Source organism: Marmota marmota, unplaced genomic scaffold (assembly GCF_001458135.2).
Source record: "Marmota marmota marmota unplaced genomic scaffold, marMar, whole genome shotgun sequence".
NCBI classification, from domain to species: Eukaryota; Metazoa; Chordata; class Mammalia; order Rodentia; family Sciuridae; genus Marmota; species Marmota marmota.
Window position 1 is genome coordinate 8135461 of NW_025999968.1, and position 25473 is coordinate 8160933.

Genomic DNA, 25473 nt, shown 5'->3' on the forward strand with positions numbered 1-25473 from the left:
ATATATATATATAAAATATATCAAAAGCTTTTGTACAACTATGTTTGGTTTCAAATCTTGATGGAAACATATCACCACTCAGGTCAAAGTAGGTATGTACTTTAAAAAAATAAAAATCACTTCATGGTTTTTCTTTAAATAATAGAAGAAATCAGAAGACGTTTTTCAAAACATAAAAATTTGTATTGTGTGGACACTATTTTCTAAAGACTCTTATGAACAAAATTTTACTGGCATAACAAGAGGGAACACAACAATCCAATTTGTATGTTATTCAAAAAATGGCTTCTTGTTCTAACATAATGTAAAGTTTAATTTTAAAATGTCAGAAATAGGAATCGGGAGAAACAATTCTAAACAATGACATTTTTAATCAAAACTGTTCACAAGCAATATGTAAACATCACTAAATAGCAACATAAATACCATTCAAAATATATTAATTTCAACTGAAAGCCAATACAGTTATCCATCAGTATCCACAGAATTAGTTCCAGGATCCCTGATACCAAAATCTGGGGATGCTCAATTCCTTGTAATTTAGTATCTGCATATATCTTCTTTTATAATTTAAATAATATCTAGATTACTATTACCTAATGACATGTAAATAGTTGTTATATTCTATTGTTTTAGGGAGTAATTACAGGGAAAATAAAAATGGTACATGTTCTTTACAATTTTTTCAAACATTTTTGAATGCTATTCATGAGATCATATATATATGGAATCAAATGGTTAAAGTCAAATTTTAATGACTAACGTGGCAACCTACATGCTCCTCCCAAACTTTATTTACCTATGTTCTTAACCTGATTATTAGGAAGAGAAATAAGGCACATTCTAATTCCCACAAATCTTAAATTATATTTTGATTGTTAATTAAAGAAAATACATCACATACACACACATATACACCACTGGTAAGCAAAATGAGGATGAAGGTAATACAAAGTCAGTCTCAATATGGAAAAGTACTTTGAGTATTTTTAAACTTCAATAGTTTGTTGCATGACTATTGGAGCTAACACCCAATATGAAAACTGCAATTAAACTCAAACCCAACATGTCAAAAAATTTGAGAAAGGACCTTTTCATGGAGAGTGCATTTCTAGTTCATGAGTAAATAGAAAAAAAATATTCAATTTATACTCTATTCTCCTACTAGAATTCACATTTCAATATGGGTACCATTTCTTCCTTTCTTATACTGTACATTGATTACTTCCACATAATAACAACTTCTTACATGTTCATATATTTTGTTTTAGCAGTATTTACCAAAATAAAAATGAAACTCAAATCACATTTTCTTGCATGTGAAACGGCCACATTTCTGTTTTTGCACTTCCATTTTGTACTTTCTATGGTTCCTTAATGCAAAACATGTAGCCATCATTACCTTAAACTTTACTACAAATGGCTATCAGAAGCTAGATTTACTACCAAAAATCTTAGTGGTTTCCTTAATATCAAAATTATCAAAAATAAAAAGTTCTGTTAGGCATATGACAAAAACTACAGAGTCAAAAACCATCTTTAAAGTTAGCCCCTAGCCTACTAAACATTTCAGTGTATTTTAATAAAATGGTAGGAAAAAAAAGAGTTGTATTTATTTTCATTGTATTATTGAAATACTTTAACCAGTAGGAAAAAAAATCCTAAAGGAAAAATGGTTGAAAGCATATGAAAAGAAAAAAATGTAAATATCGCCCCAGAATAGTAGAAATCATTCCTTTATCTTTTCCAAGAAGGTACTAGAGTTTCATATATACCTAATAATTAGCTGGGCACATAACTAATATTCAAAAATTAATTTAACAAAAATGTTTATTTCATGTAACTATTTATGTTTACAAACCATTCCCAATGTACAGTACCATATATACATAAACCTCTAATAAGCAACAGTGCAATGCTTCCAAAACATCTTAAGCACCAGTATAGGATTCCTAAAACTTTGAAACCTTTTGGTATGCCACATGATTCAGATTAAGGATACAGAACATATCAAATACTCACTTCTATGTTTTCAAGTTGCCTTCTCCCACAAAAACAAAACAAAAAAACTAACCACATAAGATGACAAACTAAAAAGGTTATAATCAGTAAGGAGATATTTTTGAAAAACAGTTCTTGAAATACACTGCTATTTCTTTCAGATTATACTCAGACTGAGATTTACATAAAATCCTAAACATGACTATTCAGCTCATATTCATACAGCATTTCCAACCCTTATTTATAAAGATAATTTTGATCAGAAAAGCCACAAAATTACAAATTTACATTTTTATGAGAAGAAATTTTAGACCTATCTTTCTTGTGACTGATATCTCTGCTGATATTTAAATTAAAAATAAAGTTATTTCAATCACATTGTATTATTAACATTTCCTTCCAATGACTTAGACTAAGAAGTCTTAGTATCTGCATATAAGTGGTTAAACTATATTAAAACACAGACATTTTAAACAAGGTAACCATGAACTTAACTTTATTCCTTAAACTGATATTATAGACTTATAAGTATTAGGGAAGAATTTCTAATTTATGCAAATACTTCTAAAGAAAACTGGTTCATTATTATTTAAAATAACGTTTTCACTACTTGCATGTAAGACTTTTGCCTTCTATATCACATTTTTGATTTGATAAGGATTGGGAAGCATGGGTGGTTGGGAGGGTTAATAAAGTACCTACTTCACCTTTTTGTTAAAAAAAATTTATTTGATTTGTGATTCTCCTAATGATTCTACTTCTACTTCACTGCCCTGGTAAAACATTTATTCTACACAGTCTTTTTTTTTTTTTTTCTAATGAATCACCAAAACACATTCTCTGGACCTCAAAACAGCTGTCTTTATGATTACAAATTTATAGAATTCCACTGTAGAAGTCATTTAACTACCTCCCGAAGATGATTCACATTTCAAGATTTAGATAACATTTCTTTCTCAAAAGATACATGATTCTGGAAAGAATACACTTAATGAATTCTGTAAAAAAAAAAAAAAAAACAAACCAAAACAAAACAAAACAAAAAATACCCCTCATGATGTTTCCAGTTTTAATTGGAGAAAGAAAAATCTTAAAACACATACATACATTTAGGAGGAAATAAGAGGAAAAAGGGGATGGACTGCCAATATTCATCAGCAAATATTACCAATTGGTTCTATAATTCAAAATTTTCTAGTTAAATTCCAAGTTTCCAAGTTTAATTTTTTTCCTATACATTTACCCGTTTGAACAACATCAACATTAAATAACTTAAACAAGATGGTGTAGAAAATCCTTTGTACAGATTCCTGGCTGAAATACCTCATCTCTAAAACTGGTATGCCGGTATAGTGAAATGCCCTTTCTGTTCTGTATTTAATTGTGTACCATATGTTCATTACTACTTGTATATTTAAACTATTTGTATAAAGCATTAAAATAAGGCTACTGCTTAATGTACCAAAATTCATGTTCACAGGACAATTTAAGAACTGTCTCACAGAGATGACAAAAACTGTAATAATTATCATGTTTAGAAGGCATGTATTTTATTACTCTTCTATGTATTTGAGACAAAAATATTGACCAGCTAATGATACTCTTTCACACATCATGTTGATGGAGTTTACTACCACAGTTTTAGTGCAACAAAATATCTTTGAAAAGCCATTCTTCAGTAATTATGGCAAGGCTCATTAAAATGCAGAGGTAAAGATTTCATTTGTATAGAAACTTAGAAAATAATGTTTGAAAAGGAAAGATGTTCCATCAGGCTGAATATTTTTAGTATACTAAAAATATATATAAACATATTTTGAATTGCCTTTATAGTCAATTTTGATGCAGTATCATTTAGTGGTGATAAATTTTAAGAGGTATATGTTTAACAAACATTATACTTGAGATTATAGTCTTAGGTAAACATTTAATACACAATGCCAAGGTAGTTTCTTTTTGTTTTTTTTTTTTTTAATTTTTGTACCAAAAACTTCACACATTTAACGTTGACATTTCTTCTTACCTGTGTGCCTCAGACCAATAAAGTACTCTGCATTAAAATTTAAATCTTGAGACAGTAGTACAGCATTGAAAAAAATTGTAAAGCAGCTCAGATACATTGAACCCAGATTTTACATTTTCATTTGTCAGATTAGAATATAAAAAGCTCGAAAATCAACTTGAAAAAGCTTATTCTTCCTCAAGAAAAGTATGAACAATCTGAAAATGATCAACTAGTATGAATGAAACATTGTACATAGTTAAGTCACATTTAGTGGTCGCTAAACATACCACTCCCTCCTAGAAATTACGGAACCATCTACATGTGAAACTAAGTCATCTTCATTTTCCTCATAATGTTCATCGCTGACAAACTTCATTCCCATTTTTAGATCTTCGTAATAATCCATTGGTCTTTCAAACCTATTGAGATTTTCTACATTGTTCCACTGAGTTTTTTCAGGCTCTTCTAAATAGTCTTTTCGTATAAGATTGTTCACTGGAATTTTGTTTTCTTTTTTTACACTGTCTGGGTAAGAATCAAGCTCATCTTGTTGAAGAACATCTATTTGTGATTCTTTTTGCATATCTGATGGTGGAATGTAGTTCTTGGCAAAATAGTCTCCACGAAACGTCCGTCTTCTCCTATAGCAGAATATTCCAGCCAAAACACTCACAAGTACTATGAAAAGAGCCCCCCCCACTACACTAGCAATGACTGTGCCAATTGTGTCATCCTTAATTGTTGCCAAAGTTGACAATGGGAAAGGCAATTTTTTAGGTTCTGTTGCTAGATCCTCGGTGACAGCAGTTGAGGGATGCCAATGAATTGTAGGCTGAAGGGTGGTAGTAGTAGGAGGATCTAATGGAAACAGTAAAGATAGACAAGACACAGAAAAGCAAAGAATGTCAATGTAGGCTAATTCAGCAGCAAGTTGAAAAGACAGCACAGTTAATGAATATATATTCATAGTAACAATAGTTTTTCATTCTTAATTTGATTAAGATTAGACAGTAATGGTACTTTTATATACTTTTAAAAAATAGCAAAACTGACACTTAGTCAGTTACTAATACAGTGAAAAGAATGAATACTAAATAACTTTATTCCAAGTTTAAAAGTGTACTGTACTCTAGGAATAAAAAGTTGCTGTTTTTGTTTTAATGTAGATTATTACTTCAGTGTCTTATATAGAGCTGGCTCAAGCATTATTGTACAAAACATTAAATTAAATTAAGTAATCAAATGTACATTTTCTTAGCGAGTAGTACAAATAAATAAAGTGAAAGAATAAAAAACTAAAAGTTTTCTTGATGTCCATCTTTACCTAAAAGGTAAAATCTGAACTTATTTTTCAAAGAATGAAAAACTATAGAATCTTGTTAAGGTGGCACAGTATAAGTTGTTGGTTTAATAATTCTCTCAAAAATATTCTTTCTTAGATAAAGAGTACTCTAAATTTTTATAAAGGAAATACGCAGTAAGGACAATTACTAAGTAATTTAAAAAACATAAATCATGTGTTTAAATTGTGTTATCCAAATAGCTATTATCAAAAGAGACTGATAAATAAAACAAAGTAAAAATATTATAATCTACAATGTAGTAAAAACCATCTAATACTCCATGATTAACATAGGTGAACACTTAGAAAATTAAGGAATTTCAGCTATACCTACAAAATTTAATATAATTGCTCAAGATAGCATCTCACAAAAAGCTAATATTTTAGAGAGAACATTCAAATAATAATTAAATATTAGATGCAAATGAACCTGTATACAGACATTAGATTACACGAGTAAATAGCCATTAATATTAAAAAGCAACTAAACATGAATAGTAAAAATTAAAGACTGGTTAATTATCAATTAAGTAGTATTTGTAGGTCATGTTACACAAAAAATTCTAAAGTTTGAAGAAAAGATGAGCTTAAAAATCTTGAATATTTTCTTAGATAAAAATAAACGACCCAAATGGTAATATCCTACAATTAATTTTTTAAATGAGTGGTACTGACAGAGTTTTAAAAATGTGATTGTTAGAAAAATACTAAATCTACATGGGTAAGTTATTCTAATATTACAAGCTAAAGAAAAATACTTACTGAAACAGGTTTCATCACGGTATGCCATATGTATAGAATGTGGTAAAAATTTAGCAAGTACAGTATAAAACTTAACAAATAACAGTATAACTAATTTCCTGACTAAAACTGATATAACAGGTAACCCTGGTCAAGTACTCTGAAGTGAGTATTAGTTATCATAGTATATGTAAGAGAATCAAGGAAGAGTTATAATTTTTAAGAACATATTCACTAGCTGAACAAACAAATGTGGAATTGGAAGATTATTTCTAGGATAAAAGGAGTAAAAGCTCATACAATCCAACTTTATAGAATTAAGATAATAAAGAATAAAGAAATACACTAACTTAAATCATTTGTAAGATGATTTGTGTTTTTGAAAGAGAAAGAGTAACAGGGAAGTCAAGTTTTAAGTACTGAATGCCATCTTTAGTGATTCTCAAAGAAAACTATCAAAACAAACTGACATCAGCACATTTAAATACAGATCTACATAAATTATTTATGATATACATATATTTGTCATATTCCAATCTGGTTTTTTCATAACTTCTAATATGTTCCTGGGTTTCTCAGAAGAGTGCATATACTTGAGCTGATGAAGTATACACAAATAATTGAACATTTTTACCACATATCCTAAAAATAATAATTGACACTTTTATTTCTACTTGCAAAGTTCTTTATATGAATACTGATGGATGTCTAATGTTCATTTCATTCATTTTCAAAAAAATACAGATTTCAGAAAAATCTACTAAAAAATTTAATTTTGTTTAATTTAGTTTTGTTAGTGATCCTATAAGTTTCAATCCACTATCCTTCTCCTTAATCAATGTTAAATACAGCACAGACATCCTATTAGTATCCTTGCATAGAGAATATTTTTTAATACTTCATCATTTTGTATTTTAAACATATGAAAATGTATATGAGAATTTTATTTATTTTTAAATTTAGAATGAAAGTCATAATTCAAATGAGGCAAGACTATTTTATAATCATAAACAGGTACTTATTTATCATGATATAAAAATTGTTCCCAATATCATTCCATATTTTTCAGTCAGACACATTTTTAAAATTTTTTTATTGAATGTGTGATAAATGAGAATATAATAGATATATAATGGACTCTAGAACATCCTGATTTCCTCTCTTAAGTTCTTAAGTTTCTTTTTTAACTAATGTCTCCTATCAAACAGAAAAATAGTTTAGTAAGGTAGCTATAGTTTAGTAAAAATAGTTTAGTAATAGCTATAAGGTAGATTTTTGCCTAATAAATAAATTAAAAATCCATGAAAAAATTACATGGATTACTTCTATTTCTTTAGACTTTTATGGGTTGTTTAAATAAACAAATCCATGCATTTTAAAACTTAAGGCATGCTAAATGTTGATTGTTTAGTTTTGACATTGTGTCTCGACCCTCAAATCAGTATGATCTGAAATTCAACTTTTTCAGAGGAATACAATTTTAGGCATAGGGGAGTTTATTTGACATTTAAAATTTTGTTTTTCTATTTTTAAAGAAAATATGAGAAAAATCAGGGAGGAAAAAAGCAAACAAGAAAAACAACGTCCAATATTCAGTATCGGATAAAGAGCCACTGCACCCCAGGATAGTGAAAATATATTAGAGTAGAATCTATATTTACAGTTGAAAATCGAAATCATGAATCAAGGGCCTCTTATTCAAAATCATATGTCTAACAGTATGGGAAAATGGGTAATAAAATTTAGAACAATTTGACTCACACTTGTTAATTCTACTGTGTTCTAAGTAGAACTTTGAGACTCATCATAAGATATATTTCTTTTATATTTTTAAAAATCATTTCTAAAAGTTTAAGGTGTCTATTTCAACAATACTGAGGTAAAATTTTCTAAAGTTTACAATGAAAAAATTAACTGTTTATTCTGTTTTAATTATGGCCTTTTATTCCGATTTAAAAGGTTTTACGAAATAGTTAATTTTTTTAAAGCAATATTATACCCATGATTCTTGGCAAACTCCAAGAAACTCTTACCAAAGTAAACTAAACCTGGCATAGTATACTGTATTGTGTAGACTCTTGGGTAGAAAGGTAAAGTCTAATTCTTGATCACTTGGAAGAAAATCATTTCACATACTGCTTTCTTCTTCTGAAATATCTAGCAATAATTAACTAATTTTCACATTTTCTTAAAATTTGATTTTCATTCTTATAAAGATTTAGTAGATGTTGATTTTTAAAAATGTGTAAAGTGATCGGTCCCTTAATTAAGGCAAATAAAATTACATAAAAGCAAATTCTGGAATTTTAATTCTTTCCTGCTTATTCTCTTCTCAAACTTATTCATTCATACATACATACATAAACAAAAATGTACTGAATACCTATTACATTCAAAACTGCAGATGATGGAAATACAACAGTGATTAAAGTGGACAAAAATTCTTCCCTCTTAGGACTTAAATTCTGGTGAGTGCAAAATTAGACAAGCATATGAACACAATATGCAGTATGTCACATAGCAATAAGTGTTTGAGAGAAAAGTAAGGCACAGCAGGACAAAAAGGGGTGAAAGAGTAAGAAGAGAAGATTTTCAATTTTACAATCATGAAAACAGAAAGACCTTACTCAAAAATGCAGTACTTTATCAAAGACCTAAAAGATGTGGGATAAATAGGTATGAAAATACTCTTGTGTAAGAGCACTCCAAGCAGTAGAAACAGAAAATGCAAAGACTGATGGGCAGAAATATATCTGTCGTGTTCAAACAAGAAAAAAGAGGCCAGTATGGCTGAGCTAGTGAGCAAAGGGTATATAAAAGAATGAGGTCAAAGAGGTAATTTGGTACCAGAACAAGTACAGAACCTTGTAAGTCACTATAAAATTTTGGTTCTCAATGTAGGTAAAATGGAAAGTTCATAGAAGGTTCTGAGAAGAGGAACGACATGATTTGGCATAGTTCTAAAATGATCACTCTGGTTGCTCATCTGATGACAGATTAAAGGATAACAGATTCAAAATGGGAGATATTAAATGACTATGTTAATACTGATGTTAAAGAGTTGCTGATGGCTTGGACCATCGTGGTAGCAGGGAAGTGGTAGATAACTGATAGAATTCAATTTAATGCAATGGGAAAGCTGACACAGATTTCTTTATGGACAGCATAGAGTCTGAGAGGAAAAAGTAAAATTAACGATACTTTCAAGACTAGAACTACAAAAAATTGAGTTAGAAAACCTGTAGAAAAACAGGATTGGTGTTAAGAGGCAGGTATAAGATCAGAATTTCATTTTTAACATGTTAAACTGTAAATGTCCATTCAACTGCTACATATAGTTAATGATCATTAATAAGCACTTGAAAATACAAATCAGTGATACTGTGAAGTGGATGCAGAATGCCAAAAAGATATAAACTTAGGATATCATAAATGGAATTAGCATATATTAAGAGCGTCCAAATTGAGTTTTATTAATAGGAGTACAGGAAAGCCTAAAATTTACAAATAATATCCCACACCAAACTGTACAACAGGCACAAAAATAAACAGACTTCAGGTAATTACATTTTAAATATGTGTTTCCTATGGCTTATCCCCTAATGGAAGAAAGACATTTACTAATGGTTAATCTCCCTCAGATTTCCACAAAAGCATTGTTACTAGCAGAAAGAGGTAGGGATGTATATAGCACTTAGCTTCTTGCAGGTATAATACAAAAAAATATTTGAGTCTATCATTGTGCTAAGATAATTGCTGAGTATACAGTAGTGGATAAAATAAATACAAGGTGCTTAAATTTGAGGATCAATAATAAATAAATATGAATACAACTATAAATTGTGGTGAGTACTATGAGAAAATAATATAAGCTCAGCTTGAATGATTACATAGGTCTGAGAATATAACATTTAAGCAATCATGAAAAATTTTATATCTCTAACTTATTTACTTTTAGATTTAAAGAGATAAAACTTTAATTACCCATTCAACAATTATCATACAAATCTGCAATTTTAGATTCTATTATACTTTCCCCTTAATTTTCCATTTGTTAAACATATAGCTTGATATATACTTACTGTTAAGTAGTTACTCAAAATAATTTATATATTGTTTCTAAATAAGGATTCCATTAATAATTGATAACTACAATGTGAATGGCCAAATTCATATTCAGCCAAATTAACATTTGATGAGACAAATAATAAGTGAAAAACCTAAGTTCTTACCAGCTTAACAACTGACCATAAGAAAAAAAGTACATTCTATTTCATTAAAATATTTTCAAGAGCATTCCTACTTCACCTCTCAGTAACCCAACATAGTCAGGTAGAAAGTAACGTTATTTAACAAAGCAGGTTATCAAAGTTAATATCCTATTTTATTTATCAGACAAATGTATGCAGAGTATTCAGCAAAGGGGGAATAGAAAATCACCGTTCTTTGTTTAAAAACAAAAGAATTTAGAAAGGCACAATACCTATAAAAGAAACAAGTAGGACTGGGACTGTGGCTCAGTTTTAGTGCACTTTCCTAGCATATGTGAGGCACTGGATTAGATTCTCAGCACCACATAAAAATAAATAAATAAAATAAAGGTCTATCAACAACTAAAAAAATGTTAAAAAATAAAAAAATAAGTAATACAACTTAACTGAAAACTATACATATTAAAATATATATAAAGCTATATAGATATTCTGTCATTTCTTTAAGAATACCACCTTATATATGTATTTCAGACAGGTATTACTTCATCATATGCCTTTTATATATCTGGAAAACTTTACACTGATGAATCTATACCTTTATTACTGTATCACATTATTATATAATTGTTACCAAAGGAATATTTTAAGTAAGGTATTTTGCAAGTAGACAGTAACTTACCTGAAATGTAGATGACCTTTTGATCACTTCTTTGACCAAGGGAATTGGTCACTTTACAGACATAAACACCAGAATAATTGAAAGTCAGTGGATGGACAAAATGAAGAGTATTGTCTGAAGCCAACAAACCATCAAGCCATTGTCCATCCAACCTAAATTTTAAAAAGCTTAAATTATTTTAAGTAGCTTCATACAGAATTTATTGACAATTATTTTTTAAAAAACATTAATTTTCGATGCTAGTAAAATAATCATTATATTTCAGATACAATTAACTATGAAACAAAAACACATAAGAAATTTTAATTTGGGCTGGGGATGTGGCTCAAGTGGTAGCGCGCTCGCCTGGCATGCGTGCGGCCCAAGTTCAATCCTCAGCACCACATACAAACAAAGATGTTGTGTCCGCCAAAAACTAAAAAATAAATATTAAAAAAAAAATTCCAAAAAAAAAGAAAAAAAATGAAAAAAAAAAAGAAATTTTAATTTTAATAAATAAGTATTAGAGAAAAGTCCATTAAGTATACCTATTCTTTCCAAATATTAATCCATGTAAGTGTAACTAGATGGACAGAATAGAATAGGAAGAAAGAAGAGAAAAAATTGGTTTTAAAAATATGTATTCAGAAAACTACAAATTAGAAAAATATTATTTTATGGTATTATGAATAATTTCAAAGCAATTAAAATTCTCCATGAATTATGAATAAACATAAACAAACTACAATTTTCTTAGTGAAAAGATGTTTTGGCATCTTCTATAATATAGTTATAGAGAGCATACAAAGATACAAACCAAAGGAAGGAACAATCATTCAAGGAATTAATATCTGAAAATTTCTCAAACCTTAAGAATGATATGGAAAATCAAATACAGGAGAGGCTTACAGGACCCAAAATATAAAAATTAAAACAGACCCATACCAAGGCACATTATTATGACATGCCTTATGTACAAAATAGACTTTTTGATAGACTGTTATAAAAACTGCCAGAGAAAAACAATAGGTCACATTTAGGAGAAACCAATCTGAATCTCAGCTGATTTTGCAGCCCAGACCCTCAAAGCTAGGAAGTCTTCAAATAGTATATACTGCACTCTGAAAGAAAATAGATGCCAACAAAGAATACTATATCCTGTAGACTAGACTTAAGTTTCAGAACTGAGATTAAAATAAAAACTTTCCATGATAAACAAAAGTTAAAACAATTCACAACTAGAAAGCTGACACTAAAAAACATACTCAATAAATATTTCATTAAGAAATGAAAAATAAGGGCTGGGACTGTGACTCAGTGGTAGAGTGCTCGCCTAGCACATGTGAGTCCCTGGGTTCAATCCTCACCACCCACATATAAAAATAAAAAATAATATAAAGGTCTTGTGTTCAACTACTTCTAAAAAGAAAATAAATATTTAAAAAAATGAAAAATAAAAGTAAAGCATGAAAGGGAGGAACTACACTAGCAGAATAGTCAGTCCATCAAAGGAGAAACTAATTCAAACTAAAAACCAGAAATAAATCAAAATGACAGGAAATAAAAATCATTGCTCAAAATTAACATTGAATGTAAATGGCCTAAACTCATAAATTTAAAGACACAGATTGGATTAAAAAACAAGACCCAATAATATGCTGTCTCCAAGAGACGCAGCTTATTGGCAAAGACATTACAGACTGAAGGTAAAATGATGGGAAAAGAAACATGATTCAAAAGGATCTCTTAAACAAGCAGGGGTTTCTAACCTCATATTAGATAAAGTGGACTTCAAGCCAAAGTTTAGGTCTTTCATACAGCTTAAGGGCATTATACATCAACAAAACATAACCAAAAAACTGGAAAAAGACAGGGATGTCTTCACTATTCTATTCATTATAGTCCTAAAAACTCTAGCCAAAGCAATTAGAAAGAAGAAAGAAATCGAGGGGATACAAATAGGAAAAGAAGAACTCAAAACTATCCCTATTTGCCAACCACATGATTCTATATTTAGAGGACCCAAAAACTCCACCAAAAAACTTCCAGAACTCAAATTCAGCAAATTAGCAGGATATAAAATTAATATCCATAAATCAATTGTGTTCCTATTTACCAATAATGAATCAGCTGAAAGAGAAATTAGAAAACTATTCCATTCACAATAGCCTCAAAACAAGCCAACAACAACAAAAAACTTCAAAATCAATCTAACAAAAGAGGTGAAAGACCTCTACAAAGAAAACTAAGAACACTAAAGAAAGAAATTGAAGAAGACCTTAGAAGATAGAAAGATGTCCCATGTTGTTAGATAGGCAGAATAAATATTATCAAAATGGCCATACTGTCATAATGTAATTCCTATCAAAATTCCATTGGTATTCTTCATAGAAATTCAAAGAACAGTCATGAAATTCATTTGAAAAAATAAGAGGCCCATAATAACAAAAGCAATCTTCAGCAAGAAAAGCGAAGCAGGAGGCATCACAATGCCATACCTTAAGTTACAGCACAGAGCATGGTATTGGCACAAAAACAGACATGTAGACCAACAGTACAAAACAGAAGTCACAGTCTCAAACGCACATAAATATAGTTATATCTCATACCAGACAAAGGTGCCATAAACATATATTGGCGAAAAGACAGCCTCTTCAACAAATGGTGCTGGGAAAACTGGAAATCCATATGCAGCAGAAAGAAAGTAAACCCCTATCTCTCTGCACAAAACTCAACTCAACGTGGATCAAGGACACAGGCATTACACCAGAGACCCTGTGCCTACTAGTAGAAACTTTGGTGCAACTCTCCATCATGTTGTCTTAGGAACCAAATTCCTCAACAATACTCCTAAACCACAAAAAGTAAAATTAAGAATCAATAAATGGAATGGTATCAAGGCAAAAAGCTTCTTCCCAGCAAAAGAAACAATCAAGTGCATGAAGAGAGAGCCTACAAAATGAGAGAAAATCTTTGCTACCTGCATCTCAAATAGAACAATAATCTCCAGGATATACAAATAACTCAAAAAAACTTAACACCAACAACAACAAATAACCCAATCAATAAATGGGAAAGAAACTGAACAGGCAATTCACATAAGAAGAAATATGAATGGGAGGCTGAGACGGGGGATTGTGAGGTCAAAGCCCACCTCTGCAACTTAGTGAGGCCCTAAGCAACTCATGAGACCCTGTCTCTAAATAATATACAAAAAAGTTATGGGGATGTGGCTTAGTGGTAAAGCGTCCCTGAGTTCAATTCCTAGTACCAGAAAAAAAAAAAAAAAAAAAGAAAAGAAAGAAACATGAATGGTCAACAAATATATGAAAAAATGTTTAACATTTCTAGCAATTAGAGAAATGCTATTCAAAACTACACTGAGATCCCATCTCACTCCAGTTAGAATGGCAATTATAAAGAATAAAAGTAACAATAAACGTTGCTGAGGGTATGGGGGAAAAGATACTCTCATACATTGCTGGTAGGACTGCAAATTGGTGCAACCATTATGGAAAGCAGTATGGAGATTCCTCAGAAAACCTGGAATAGAATCACTATTTGACTCAGCTGTCCTACTCCTTGGTATATATATGCCCAAAGGACTTAAATCAGCATATAACAGTGACATAGCCACAACAATGTTTATAACAATTCAATTCACAGTAGCTAAGCTATGGAACCATTCAGTGTTATCTTTCAATTGATTAGTGGATTAAAAAAATGTGGCATATATACACAATGGAAGATTAGTCAGCCATAAAGAAGAATGGAATCATTGCATTTGTCAGTACATTAATGGAACTGGAGACTATCATGCTAAGTGAAGTTAAGCCAAACCCAAAAAAACAAAAGCTGAACGTACTCTGTGATATGTGGGCACTAACCCACAATAGGCGGGGGTAGGCATGTAGGTGGGTACAAGCCCATGGGATTAGACAAAGGGGAATGTAGGGAAGGGAAGCGAGGTAGAAATAGGAAAGACAGTAGAATGCAACGGACATAACTTTCCTACGTTCACATATGAATATATCACCAGTATGTACAAACGCCAAAATGGGATCCCAAATATACTCCATGCATGTATAATATGTCAAAATACATTCTATTACCACATATATCTGAAAATTACAAATAAAAAAAAAAAGAAAAAGAAAAAGCATATTTGTAGAGCATCATAGAATACTAATACAAATTGATACTTGTTCTATCCAAAGGTGGCACAATTTTGTTTTGGAATCCTAAGGGTAGTAGGTGAAAAAAAACAATGGGTACAATCTTTTGTAGTTATGAGTAGAGACTACGTATCTCTTATCTGAATGCTTAGGACCACAAAGTTTTCAGATTTTGAAGATTTCTGAATATTTGCATAGACTTTTTTATTTAAACATCACTATTCCAAATATCTGAAATTGAAATGCATCAGCATTCAGAAAGTCTCAGATTTTGGAGTAAATCACATTTTGGATTTTTGGAACAGAATTTTAATTCAGCACTGAAGAGTAAAGACAATATTTTTACATTGTTTAAAAAACAAATATCATCAGAAGGAGTGGCACATTCCTGTAACCCCGGCTTCTAGGGAGAAGAAAGCAAACGGATCCCAAGTCAGAGGGCATCCTGAGAAACTTAGTTATACAGTCTTAAAATAAAAGGGCTAGGGATGTAGCTCAATGGTAGAGCAATTATCTAGCAATCATGAGTCCTTGGGCCCCAATCTCTACTCCTTTTAATTCTCTGAGAAATTTTAAAAATGTCTTATAATGTTCACAAGTTTACTCAGAAAAGTCACCATCAGAAAAATCTACATATAACACTATACATGTAAGGAATGGCATATGCTAAGCATCTTCTATGCTCTTGTACCTGATTCATCTGTCTCAGTATTTTTTATCTAAAATACTGTTATCTACAAGGAAACTAAGTATTAGAGAGATTAAATGACTCAATCAAAAAAGATATCTAGAAGTACAGACACTTGGCAAGAACCCAGATTTACTTGTTTTTTGTAAATACCTTAACAAATAGATATCTTAACTCATTACTACTTCCCATTTAAAAAAAAAAAATGAAAAAAGAACTTCTCTCCATTTAAAACCATCTTTCTTAAAGGAAACAAAGTAATCAATATACTGTTTTCTTGTTTCTATAAAATCACACCAAAAACAAAAGTTAAGGGACAGACAAGATAGATTTGACAAACATTGAGAAAACAGAAAATAGATGGATGAAACAGTTATATGCTTTAAGCCAGTGTTTCTCAATGAAGAGTGATTCTGGGTTATCCTAATGGGGGAGTAGAAGGTGCTACTTTAGAGGATAGAAGCATGGGATGTGCTAAAAATACTATAACATATCACAAAAAATGAATTATCTAGCCCCAAATGAAAATAGTGTCAAGGTTAGAAAGATCGACTGAGTTTGACTCACTGTTTCTACAGAAGGTCAGCATAAGGCAAAGGGCTGAAAATAAGATTAGTTCAAAGCTACAAAAAAATCAACAGATTCCTTCCAACTTGGTACCAATACCGGGCATTTACTTCTCAGGCTAAAATGTGAAGGTAAATTCTATAAATAATTTATGAAGAAAACATAATTTATGAAGAAAAAAATTCCCACTTGTCCATTTGTGAAACCTAGAGTTTCCCCTAGGAAAATAATCTCTACATGGTCATTCAAAGTGGAACCTACAGAAGAAAAAGTTTCCACCATCCACTTTATTTTAATGTCTCACTCTGAAATGATTGAAAACCAAAATGATTATCTACAAAAAGAAAAGGTCAAACCTCAAGAATCTGGGAGAATGAGACAATATGCAGAAGGCAGAAAAAAAAAATCTCTGGGGAAGAAATAATACTCTAGTATCCCTGGAAAGAAACTAGAAGACACCGTATCTATAAAATACGAAAAGAATGCTATGAAACAACAGGGAATAAGAATGTGCTTATAAGAAATTGTAAATATGTCAATTTTTTAAAAAATTAAGTCAACAGAAAAATTTTTGATTAAGAAAATATTGCTAGAAAAACAATAAATATACTTATTATACAATATAAATAGTAGTTCCAGTAAAAGTGAACAGGGAACAAAAAGAATAAAGTGAAATGACAAAAGACAACTGTCCAAAGATATATGTCTAAAGATTGAAATAAGCTCCAAATACTGAGAAATAAAAATGAAAACTTTAGTATAACAGTTTCGAATTTTAGAGAAAAAAAGAATCAAGGAAATATAGATAATAAACTACATAAGTAAAAAAGAGATAACTATTAGTTACAAGGAAAACAAAGAGAGCTTTCAACAACAAAAACCAGGATGCTGATATATTACTTAACCCTTGGTAAAAAAAAATACTTACCTGTTATAGGGAGGCAAATAAAAATTACAGAGTTAAACTAAAAGTAACCTAAATTCATTCAGACAATGAATCAATAAAGAGTAAGAATGTGTATTTGTGGGTGAAGGGGTGGATATAAAATTAATTCATCTACCGAAGAAGTGAACAGTATTAAAAATTGGTAAATCAAGAAGCAGCAGCTTAAAACCTAAGAGGGGAACTACAAGAAAGGATGACTAAATTTGCTAACGCAGCCTGTGAGCAACTGACAAGCTAGGAAAGTACAGAGGAATGAGGCAACAGAACATTTAGAAATCATTCCTTTAAATAAATTATTCAGCTATTATAATCAGGCATGTACTGATAAAAAAAGTTTTAAATATGCATTTAAGATTACTCTTCATATTTAATCAGGCATGGTGGCCATACCTATAATCACAACTCAGGAGGCTGAGGCAGGAGGATCAAGTTTGAAGCCAACCTGGACAATTTAAGGAAATGCTGTCTCAAAATAAAAAATAAAAAGCTCTGGGAATATACAGTTCAATGATACAATGTTACTAGGTTCAATCCTCAGTATGGGAAAAAAGAATGTTCTTCACGTTTAAATAATTTCTCTTCTGAAGCAAAATCTAACATTACCTGCTCCACACAGATTTGAATGGTGGTGGATTTGCATCAGCATTACACTTGAGATTAACACCTCTTCTCCCTACAAACCAATTTCCATCATATCCAGTTACTGAAACTTCAGGGGCATCTATAAAATAAACACATGACAGAACAAGTCATCTTTGGCTATAGGTAAATGCAATATACAATGATAAAATATAAACACAACAGACTAAACATTATAAGAACAGCAATTATTTTTTCTGTTCTCAACATATATCAATCAATATGGAAGATAATACTCAAATTTTAGATGCCTAAGGAATGAATCAATGAATGGATAATGAGTACCCAGACACTAGACAACTATAAGCATACACAGTTCTAATTATTAAGGATGTTGAATATAAGACTACTCATAAACCTATAATCACAAAAAGCAAAGTGTGAGTGTCCTATTATGAGAGATGTAGACAACACATGAAAAAAATCAAATACATTGTAGTACTTAATTAAATAATGAGACATGGCATTTAAGTATCATGTAGAACCAAATCACCACATAAAATTATCATTTAAAATATATTTGATCCAAAAGGAAATATATCTGCTAAGAGATAGCAAGTCAGTTAGAGGAAAAAAATTCTGTATGTTATAGTTAACTAATAGTCTATGGGCATGGAAAACTATAGCACAGACTTTGTGAGACTACATACTTAAAAGTAAATTATCTAAATAGTACTAAAAATTAAACTTTATTCATTCAATGATCCCTAAGATCTCTTAGCATATGTGTGGCTATTGAAGAAGCAATTACTCATATCTACCAAAAATAAATGTCTGCCTATAAATCATAAACAGCAATACCTATCATTCATTCAATCATCATTTTGTTTAACTCCTAATGAGATAAAGACTCCATTTTAGGTATGTGGCATATATTTATTTAGATTCTTTATTCATAAAATTTATATTCTACTAAAATGAGGAGGATGACATTTAATAATAAATATTTAGCTAAAACCTATCGTGAAAATCAAGAAAGAAAAAAGTAAGATGTTAAAAGAATAAGAACAAGAACCTAATTTAAATTGAGGCTATATTAGAGGTGAGAGAAGCCATAAAAGGATTCCTTAAAACATTTCTTATGTATGATACAGAGACCATTCTGTGAGCAACATAGAAAACAAGTGAATAGCAAACGACAACAGATGAAAGGTTAAATTGACATCAGGTCAGTCTAAATCTTTTAGGAAAGCCTGGTCTACTGAAAAGCAGTTTACCAAAAAGCTGTAAAAAATTAAACTTTTACTAAGTTACAGCTAACCTTGATAATTAAAAAAAAATGCCTGCCTCTTATAAATACCAAGAATTAGCCAACACTTAAAACTGTGCTAAATTATGTTGTTGAAAGAGTACACATCTGTGAGTGGGTTTAATCTCTTTTTAAAAGGAAGAAAGAATAGGAATTAATGTATTCCTAAAAAAAATACCCCCTAATTTTGAGGTATGAAATTGGACTCCAAGACTATCCCCTTAAACTTGTTCATGTTGTATTTTCCATTTAAGGAAAAAGTCATGAATATTCCAAGAACATTTAGAAGCAAGTCAATAATAAAAACCATTATTGGGGCTGGGGTTGTGGTTCAGCGGTACAGCACTCAACTCACACGTGCAAGACCCTGGGTTCGATCCTCAGCACCACATAAAAATAAATAAGTGAAATAAAGGTACTGTTTTCCAACTACAACTAAAAAATAAATATTAAAATAAAATAAATTAATAAAAAAATAAATAAATACAATTATTATGACAACTACATTAGAAAAAATAATATTATATGTCTATGATTACATTAAAGAAAATAAATTAATAATAATGTTAAATAATAAAAACAAGAAAATATCACATTATTAGATACAGGTAAATAGATATATATATGAGAAATGGTAGTATTTACAGTTGAGATCTGAATTTTATAAGGAAAAAGAGTCTGTGAAAGGAAGGAAACATTCAAAAAAGAAAATAGTTTCTCCAAAGAACTGAGAAGAAAAGATGGTATTTGTATTCAAGAATGCAATGGTAACAACATTCATATAAGTACAGCCTCTCAAGTTTAACCCCATAAAAACTGAAAAAAATACTCTGAATTAACTTTAAAAACCATTACAAGTTTAATGAATGTATAATTTAAAATTCCATGCATGACACTTCAAAAAAAAAAAACAAAATAATAACAACAAAAAAATGAAGTAACTCCTTCAAAAACCTATCTAGATTTATAATTTGTGCATGAATGGAAATGACAACAGAATCTAAATATTTGTACTAATGTTCTCACTCTAACCTGCTTAATTTTCATTATATTTTCTATAAATTATAAGCAACACTCAATCACTTTTTCTTTTGCTCAAAATTTTAAAATGCAAATAAACAAATCACAATACACCCCAAACTGAGAAACTCTATAGAAAAGAAAAAAGTAGATACAGATGAAGTACCCCTTAATAACAACAAAATTTAAGCACAAGCCAGCTTTAAAACATATCTATAATTATTATTATCCCAGTGTTTTTAAAATATTGTTTTACCTACCTAAGAATCTTAGAACATTACCAATAAGATCAGATTAGAAATAATATTGAAAAACAATTTTCAAACTAGTTAAAAATGTACCTAGGGAAATAAGACTCTTGTGAAAACAGCAAGCATGGGTAAGTTCCATGAAAGTAAATAATCATTCAAACACAATGGAGTTGTCTGTCCCTAAGTATTGTACATTTTGAGATACAAATTTTCCAATTCCCTTATATCCAGTCTACTTTTAAGGTCATAAAAGTCCTTTTCACAAAATAATAAAAAATGCTCTGATTAGGAGCCAGGCACAGTGGCACACACCTGTCATCCCAGTGACTTGGCAGGGTGAGGCGGAAGGATTGCAAGTTCAAGACCAGCCACAGCAACTTAGCAAGGGCTCTCAGCAACTTAGCAAGATCCTGACTCAAAATAAAAAATGAAAAGGACTGGCAATATAACTTAGTGGTGATGTGCCCCTGAGTTCAATCCCAAATCTGAATACAAAAAAGAAAAATAAAAAATGTTCTGAGTGAATGAAAATTTTATGTAAATATAAATAAAAAAAATAAAAAGAAAAAATGTCAGCCATGAAAAGCTATAGAATTGTCTGAATACTACATACTCAGATTAAAAATAGCTTGACGAAAGATGTCAAAAGAAGAAAAATAAAATACATGGATAGAGCTGGAGAATATCAGCCAATCACCCAAAACTTAAGGACAAATGTTTTCTCCAATATGTAGATGCTAATTCACAATAGGGAAGGTATGCTAAGGAAGACTAGACTAGTTTTTAGATTAGGTAAAGGGGAATGAAGAGGAAAGTGGGTATGAGGGTAGGAAGGATAGTAGAATGAATCAGATATTATTAACCTATGCACATATATAACTATACAACCAAAGGGATTCTACATCATATATAACCAGAAGAATGAGAAATTATATTCCATTATACATGATGTATCAACATGTATTCTACTGTCATGTATAACTAATTAGAACAAATAAAAATAAGAATTTACAATAATTTGTTGAGGGAAAATACAGATTTTTTAAAAATACATGACTCAAGTTGAAAAGCAAAAATTAGGTTTTACATACACTGTATATCTAACATGAAAGAGTATCGGATATCCTTTTCCAAGGCTGGATGTTTTACAACACAAGTAATCCGCCTTCCTCTAGCAAATCTCGTTGGAAACAGCTTGTACTGGCTGACAACTGTTGCTGTTTCATTTGGAAAGGTAGTTGTAATAGATTCCATTTCACCAAGATCACCTTCCCAGTCAATATGTGCAACTGGTTTTCCAGTGGCTGCGATACAAATGGCTGCTACTGTTTCATTTCCTCCATCGATTAAAGAATCTGGCCCTTTTATCAGGCTCACAGTGGGTTCAACTGTTCAAATGAAAAACAAAATAGTTAAATTTTAATTAAGAAAATACTTCCTTCCTTCCAAGACATATCCAGACATATTTCACAAGCTTAGGAACAACTAATCTACATACATGGATTTTAGATAATGCCAACATCAACTGAGTTTGCGAAACAAGAAGAAAAGATCTGTAGGTAGGACTAACAGGAGACAAAGATTCTATATTACCATTACAAAGACAGCCCTCCCTGACACAGGTGTACATTATTGTATGAGGACTGATGAGTTCTCTCCAAATTAGTGCACACAAAAAATTTCTGAGAATTTATTCATAATTTCTTTTACAAGATAAAAGTAATTACTTTTGAAGGGAGATAAGAAGCAGTTTTAATATGTAATACTTCATTATGTAGCAAAAGTTTTACTTTTTAAAATGAATTACTACTACTGAGACTATAGATAAAATGTTAAGCAAAAGTAAAATAAAATCCTTTAAGTATACTCAACAGATGCTTTTCTGGGCCCTGAGGATGACTCATTAATTTCATTTAAAACACACTGGCTTTTAAGCATTCAATCTTTAACTTCTCATATTACCTAAATGAACTGATTACAGTTGCTAAATTTTTTCAACTACTTTTGTTTGTAAGACATACTTTAAACACACTCTCAACACTTCTTTGTGTATGTTCCTGAGCTGTTCTGGGTGTAAGAGTTTCAAATTTAATACAGAGGGTGGTATTTATTCTTTTTAACTGGTTCTTTTTAGTTACATGACAGTACATACACAAGAATTGGGTCCTAAATTACCTAAATTAGAGTAAGATATAATCTGGTGTGTTTTAATGAAGTTTTTAATTCCAATCTACTAAAATTTATCAGTTGTTATTTACTTTTGAAAATTAACTACTTAATGTTCTAAGAAATACCATACTTCTGTACTTTGAGGCCAACTATTACAGGACTTTGTTTTCTTGTTCTCTGCAGAAAATTTATAAATTGACTTATTTCTCCAAATGTAATAAGTACTATGGTTTAAAAGTCAATGTCTGATAATTCCAACATCTTATTTCTTGGCAGCTGTTTCTGTTGTCTTATTTTGTGCAGGCAGCTACTTTTGGAATTTTCTTTACTTGGAAATCTGAGAATTCAAGCAAACTATAGACCTCTGCTTGAATAATTACTGTAAAAATAATTTAAAGCCTAGAATTAAGGTATCTTTCCTTCAGAAGAGATCCATGTTTTCTTATGACAAGCTCCTAAAAACACTAAACAGGCCACAATTTTCTTAAGTTAATATACAGTTCTAGAGGTCTACAAGGAAGGCTAGCTTACTTTTAGGTTATTACTATTCTGAGAATATAAGTGTTTAAGGTAAAAAGTGAAAATCAGATGTACAATTAGGCACTCCATATTGAGCAGAATTACACTACACTCAGACATGTCTCTTTCAATTCTCAATGTTCTCAAAATCTTATCATCACAGATGTTTCTTCTAAACTGTTATACATTTTCAGGTGGAATGTAGTTTTCAGCACTAACTTCTACTTTCTCACCTTCTACTAAATTCTGCCCTAGTTGTATTTCTTTGAAGTTTCTAAGGTTTTTTTTTTTTTTTTCACTCTCAGTGAGAAGATTGATCTAATAACTTATGCCATAATTAATAGAATCCTTCTTTTCTCTTTGGGTAACTTAAAACAGTTATTTTAAAGTCAATTTTAAATTTTGTTATTTATTTTTTCTTAAGGGCATTCATCTCCTAGTTGTTTTTACTGGTTTTCTAAAGTTAGTTTTATCACATTAACTTCTCTGTGTAGTGACTCTTCCCTGTCCAACAGTTTGTTGTTGCTTCCTCTGACCATGTAAATATGCTACCAAGAGGGGGAACTTTCCACCTTTCTCCCATTCATTCATTCTCTCTCTATCCTACCTACCCCCATCCTTCCTCTTTTCTCATCACTGAACTGTGGCCTTGAAACTGCCTACAGAGGAAGCTAGAGCAATAGTGGGGGCTCACCTTATTTTCATACATCTTTCACAGATCAGAATCCTGTATTGCTTATTACCCAATGATTAAAAACTGTTCATTATTTGCCTGATTTTCTTTTTCCAGAGTAAAGAAAATGAATTCAAACCCTGTTATGCCATCATATTCATCAATGAAAGTCAATTGCAAAACCAGTAATACTGAAAATAGGGCAGAATTACCCACAGCTATAATATCCTAAAAATGATCATTATCATATTTGTTTCCTTCTCTTTGTTTCTAATTCTAGTTTTTATATAGATGGATTCATTTTATATAATGTTGTGCCTCATTTCTTTTTTAAGTACTTCCCCTTAACTGCAACTTTAGAAACTACATAAAATTCCATCAAGAGGAAGTAACCAATTAATATCAAAATCATTCTACTGTGGGGCACTTGTTAGATGTTCCTAAAGCTTTTTGTTATATCACATTCCTTTAATTTGGTTTCTGCTGCAACCACTGTACTGAAACTCTGTTATCAAAGACCACCTAATCTATAGACTTATCCATGCCTATTTCTTTTGAGTAACCTTTTGGAATGTGATAAATCAGAACAGTCCTTCCCAATCAGTTCAAAAGAATTAAGCTCTAATGCCTTAAACTATGTATTACAAGTAATGGGTTAACTTCTAGGTTATGCATTTAGGATGATACTAGCTATATTCCACATTTAGAAAAACTGAAAAGAGAAATCTTTTCCTGTAGGGCTAAATTCTCAATGCAGAAAAAGGCTGCTAAAGTAATGCTTAAAAACTTCTCCTATTATGAATAATAGTACTCTGCCTTGTCTCATAGCTTTCCCTGAACACTTCATCCATTAATTCTTCCAACCTCTTGCTCTAATAATCAGTCACAGGCCTGTTCTGTATCCATCTTAGAACTTCAATAAGTAAAACTGCCCATATGATCCCAAACTTTATCCAATTTTACTACAAGTCTGGCTCCTCCATTTCTAACTACCAAAAGGTATTTCCATTTATATATCGTTAAACTTAATAAACCTAATGCTGAACTATTATCCAAGCTTCTCAACACCTGTTTGAAATTCAGATGAGCCCATTCAAATAATAGCAACAATTTGTTTTGTTCCATCAGCAAGTTTCAAAAGCTGTTACACTATTCAAACTTCCCTTGTTTCTTATATTTACAAAGAGTTATAAAATCCTGCTAATTATTCCTTAGTAATATTGCCCTTCTTCACTCAAATGGCAGAAATTAGAAAATTAATTTCAAGACTTTACAGCCTCATGGCCAAAACAGTATGATTTTAGGATCTCATCATTTTAATCTATTCTAGACTAATCTTCCTAAATCAGAACTTTCACTACATGAAGTCTACTTTAAATTAGTCATCAAGTTAGTTCTCTAAGTCAGGTGAGAACACAGTAGTAGTGGACACAAATCATTAGAGGGTCTTGCTGAAACATAAATTATTGTTCAGTAACTCTGAGAGAGGTCCGAAATTCTGTACTCCTAATAAGCTTCCAAGTGCTGCTGGTTCATGGACCCAGGAATGATCTGAGAGTAAAAGAGGCAGGAAAGAAGCAGCACACCATTATATATATATATATATATATATATAT

At 30.7% G+C, this 25473-nt stretch overlaps 1 protein-coding gene across 3 annotated transcripts in view; it reads right to left on the minus strand.

Annotated features, from left to right (window-relative positions):
- Positions 1-25473, minus strand: part of Nectin3 (nectin cell adhesion molecule 3) — a 90652-nt gene that overhangs the window by 62864 nt on the left and 2315 nt on the right. For 2 of the 3 annotated variants that reach the window (XM_015478541.2, XM_048803351.1), the window contains exons 3-5: positions 21588-21884; positions 17941-18058; positions 10983-11134 (exon numbers count right to left, since the gene is read on the minus strand). In XM_015478541.2, coding sequence (XP_015334027.2) covers positions 10983-11134; positions 17941-18058; positions 21588-21884 — 567 coding nt within the window. Of the gene's footprint in view, positions 1-1812; positions 4865-10982; positions 11135-17940; positions 18059-21587; positions 21885-25473 lie in introns of those variants that run through there. The other variant, XM_015478540.2, reaches the window with a different exon arrangement.